The following is a 4,840-nucleotide window of genomic DNA, read 5'->3' as shown; positions in this document are numbered from 1 at the left end:
TGCAGCTGCCAAGATGCCACTTGCCACCAGTTTGGCCATATTTCAGAGCTGCAACATCACTGGAGTGCCCAAAAGCACAAGGTGTGCAATACTCAGAGACATGGCCAAGGTAAGAAAGGCTGAAAGACGACCACCACTGAACAAGACACACAGCTGAAACGTCAAGACTGGGCCAAGAAATATCTCAAGACTGATTTTTCTAAGGTTTTATGGACTGATGAAATGAGAGTGAGTCTTGATGGGCCAGATGGATGGGCCCGTGGCTGGATTGGTAAAGGGCAGAGAGCTCCAGTCCGACTCAGATGCCAGCAAGGTGGGAGGTGGAGTACTGGTTTGGGCTGGTATCATCAAAGATGAGCTTGTGGGGCCTTTTCGGGTTGAGGATGGAGTCAAGCTCAACTCCCAGTCCTACTGCCAGTTTCTGGAAGACACCTTCTTCAAGCAGTGGTACAGGGAAGAAGTCTGCATCCTTCAAGAAAAACATGATTTTTCATGCAGGACAATGCTACATCACACGCGTCCAAGTACTCCACAGCGTGGCTGGCAAGAAAGGGTATAAAAGAAGAAAATCTAATGACATGGCCTCCTTGTTCACCTGATCTGAACCCCATTGAGAACCTGTGGTCCATCATCAAATGTGAGATTTACAAGGAGGGAAAACAGTACACCTCTCTGAACAGTGTCTGGGAGGCTGTGGTTGCTGCTGCACGCAATGTTGATGGTGAACAGATCAAAACACTGACAGAATCCATGGATGGCAGGCTTTTGAGTGTCCTTGCAAAGAAAGGTGGCTATATTGGTCACTGATTTGTTTTTGTTTTGTTTTTTAATGTCAGAAATGTATATTTGTGAATGTTGAGATGTTATATTGGTTTCACTGGTAAAAATAAATAATTGAAATGGGTATATATTTGTTTTTTGTTAAGTTGCCTAATAATTATGCACAGTAATAGTCACCTGCACACACAGATATCCCCCTAAAATAGCTATAACTAAAAACAAACTAAAAACTACTTCCAAAACTATTCAGCTTTGATATTAATGAGTTTTTTGGGTTCATTGAGAACATGGTTGTTGTTCAATAATAAAATTAATCCTCAAAAATACAATTTGCCTAATAATTCTGCACTCCCTGTATTTATGTGTTACTATGTGTATATACATATATATTTATGTGTTACTATGTGTATATATATATATATATATATATATATATATATATATATATATATATATATATATTTATGTTAATATGTGTATATACATATATATTTATGTGTTACTATGTGTATATACATATATATTTATGTTATTATGTGTATATACATATATATTTATGTGTTAGTATGTGTGTATATATATATATATATTTATGTGTTACTATGTGTATATACATATATATTTATGTGTTACTATGTGTATATATATATATATATATATATATATATTTATGTGTTACTATGTGTATATACATATATATTTATGTGTTACTATGTGTATATATATATATATATATTTATGTGTTACTATGTGTATATACATATATATTTATGTGTTAATATGTGTATATACATGTATATTTGTGTGTTAATATGTGTATATACATATATATTTATGTGTTACTATGTGTATATACATATATATTTATGTGTTAATATGTGTATATACATGTATATTTGTGTGTTAATATGTGTATATACATATATATTTATGTGTTACTATGTGTATATACATATATATTTATGTGTTAATATGTGTATATACATATATATTTATGTGTTACTATGTGTATATACATATATATTTATGTGTTACTATGTGTATATACATATATATTTATGTGTTACTATGTGTATATACATATATATTTATGTGTTATTATGTGTATATACATATATATTTATGTGTTAATATGTGTATATACATATATATTTGTGTTAATATGTGTATATAAATATATATTTATGTGTTACTATGTGTATATACATATATATTTGTGTGTTAATATGTGTATATACATATATATTTATGTGTTAGTATGTGTATATACATATATATTTATGTGTTAGTATGTGTATATACATATATATTTATGTGTTACTATGTGTATATACATATATATTTATGTGCTAATATGTGTATATACATATATATTTATGTGTTACTATGGTGTATAGTACATATATATTTATGTGTTTAGTATGTGTATATACATATATATTTTATGTGTTACTATGTGTATATACATATATATTTATGTGTTAGTATGTGTATATACAGTATATATATTCATATACATGCATATTTAAAATTTGCTGCGCTACTTACCCCCTTCGCTGCGTTAGGTTCTCTGCCGTGTCTCATGGCATGAGAACGAGGCTCCCATTAGAGCACAAAGCTTTCATGGGTCGTGTTCTCATTGCTGTTAACTTGTAATACCAGTGCACATTAGCATGCGCTGGTATTACATAGTGGAGCGCAAATATCTCTTTCATAGAAGTAATATATAGCGCTCCATTTGTAATCTGGCCCTGTATGTTTTAAATAACCCTGTTTAATATATGATCATTTATAAACTAGGCAGAATCAGCACTAAAGCAGATTAAAGGAGCAAAAAGCAGATTTTGTAGTATAGAGTTAATGTTGTTCCTAGTGCATATGTGTGACCCACAACAAAACCGTAGGGACAGGTTAGTGATTTGTTAGGTTGTTTTGTTCTGGTAGACAGGGAAATCAGCAAACAAAGGGAAAATCATAAACATATACTCATCTATCGAACCAAAGATTCATTATTGATTGCAAAATGTCTGTTAAAGGGACAGTCTACTCCAGAATTTGTATTGTTTAAAAAGAAAATCACTTTATTACCCATTCCCCAGTTTTGTATATCCAACATGGTTATATATTTTTTTTGTTACCTCTGTGATTACCTTGTATCTATGCCTCTGCAGACAGCCCCCTTGTCTCAGTTCTTTTGGCACACTTGCATTTTAACCAATTAATGCTGACTTATAAATAACTCCACAGGAGTGAGCACAATGTTATCTATATGGCACACATGTGAACCAATGCCCTCTAGCTGTGAAAAACTGTCAAATGCATTCAGATAAGAGGCGGCCTTCAAGGGCTTAAAATTAGCATATGAGCCTACTTAGGTTTAGCTTTTAACTAAGACTACCAAGAGAACAAAGCAAATTTGATGATAAAAGTAAATTAGAAAGTTGTTTAGAATTACATGCCCTATCTGAATTATGAAAGTTTAATTTTGACTAGACTGTCCCTTTAAATATCCAATGGCTGTTCCATTGCATTGTAGACTATCTATATGTCTATCTGATGGTGAAGTGCTCATAGGTTACACTCTCTGTCTATCTTCCTGTTTCTGCAGTTCAGTAGAGAATGTGGCAGTATTCATCTGGGAGGGTCTGCAAAAGAGGCTTCCTGAAGGGCTTCTTTATGAAGTTTGCGTACATGAAACAGATTCCAACAGTGCTGTATACAGAGGGGAGTGAAGAGAATCCAATGCTGTGAAGACCAGCTCCGGCAGATATCTGCTCTGTAGACAGTGAATTGTTATAGTGGTTTGTGTAAATAACAGGATATGTAGGAAGACAATTACGTTTGTAAACCAGGTCAGCAAAAGTTCTCACAAACTGAACAGTAAAAATTCACTAAGGATACAATGTAGTGAATAGTGTCTCTTTTTTTAATTACTGTCAGTTTTTGGACTGTGGAAATATTAGTCATAATTAATCAGTTAACATCTTCCCAAATGATAGACATTAAATATCAATATTTTTTTATATAAAATGCTACGTATTATTAAATATTTTACTGTTCGTTTAATACATTTATTCTTTGTGAAGAAATTATATATTACTATTAAAGTTATACTTTTTTTTTCAGCCTAAGATATTTTTTTGGCATATGACTTTTCATTGAAACCTGACATTATTGTACTAAACTATTAAAAATAAATAGCTAGTTTATAAGGTACATAGCTTTCCATAGGAGTTGACAATTCTGTGTTGGCATTACAAATAAAATATATAGCAGCTCAAGAAACGCATACATAAATTTATCAATAAAATGTTCAATGAGAATGACTAAGGGCCTGGTTTTCAAAAACTGTCCAGCTTGGAATGAAATCGCAGCAGACTTCACAGGGACAGAACTCACTTAGTTCTAAGAATTAAGACAAAATGGAGAAACTTGGGAGTCCTAGAGAGATGAGAGCTGCCTCCCATAGGCCTAGATTTGGAGTTCAGCGGTAAAAGAGCTGTTAACGCTCCGCGGGCTTTTTTCTGGCCGCACCATAAAATTAACTCTGGTATCGAGAGTTCAAACAAATGCTGCGTTAGGCTCCAAAAAAGGAGCGTAGAGCATTTTTAACCCGCAAATACAACTCTCGATACCAGAGTTTGCTTACGGACGCGGCCGGCCTCAAAAACGTGCTCGTGCACGATTCCCCCATAGGAAACAATGGGGCTGTTTGAGCTGAAAAAAAACCTAACACCTGCAAAAAAGCAGCGTTCAGCTCCTAACGCAGCCCCATTGTTTCCTATGGGGAAACACTTCCTACGTCTGCACCTAACACTCTAACATGTACCCCGAGTCTAAACACCCCTAGCCTTACACTTATTAACCCCTAATCTGCCGCCCCCGCTATCGCTGACCCCTGCATATTTTTTTTTAAACCCCTAATCTGCCGCTCCGTAAACCGCTGCCACCTACGTTATCCCTATGTACCCTAATCTGCTACCCCTAACACCGCCGACCCCTATATTATATTTATTAACCCCTAACCTGCCCCCCACAACGTCGCCGACACCTGCCTACA

The 4,840-nt window shown here is 34.3% G+C and overlaps 1 protein-coding gene across 1 annotated transcript in view; it reads left to right on the top strand.

The window, feature by feature from the left end:
• Positions 1-3,905, top strand: part of PTS (6-pyruvoyltetrahydropterin synthase) — a 50,822-nt gene extending 46,917 nt beyond the window's left edge. Inside the window, exon 6 of the mRNA XM_053720144.1 lies at positions 3,389-3,905. Within this exon, the coding sequence (XP_053576119.1) occupies positions 3,389-3,512 (124 nt within the window). The 3' untranslated portion in view covers positions 3,513-3,905. The remainder of the gene's footprint in view (positions 1-3,388) is intronic.
• Positions 3,906-4,840: the final 935 nt, after the last annotated feature.

The sequence above is a fragment of the Bombina bombina genome, chromosome 7, assembly GCF_027579735.1.
Source record: "Bombina bombina isolate aBomBom1 chromosome 7, aBomBom1.pri, whole genome shotgun sequence".
Classification (NCBI taxonomy): domain Eukaryota; kingdom Metazoa; phylum Chordata; class Amphibia; order Anura; family Bombinatoridae; genus Bombina; species Bombina bombina.
The sequence above is the reverse complement of the archived record's forward strand: the minus strand, read 5'-3'. Positions and strand labels throughout refer to the sequence as shown.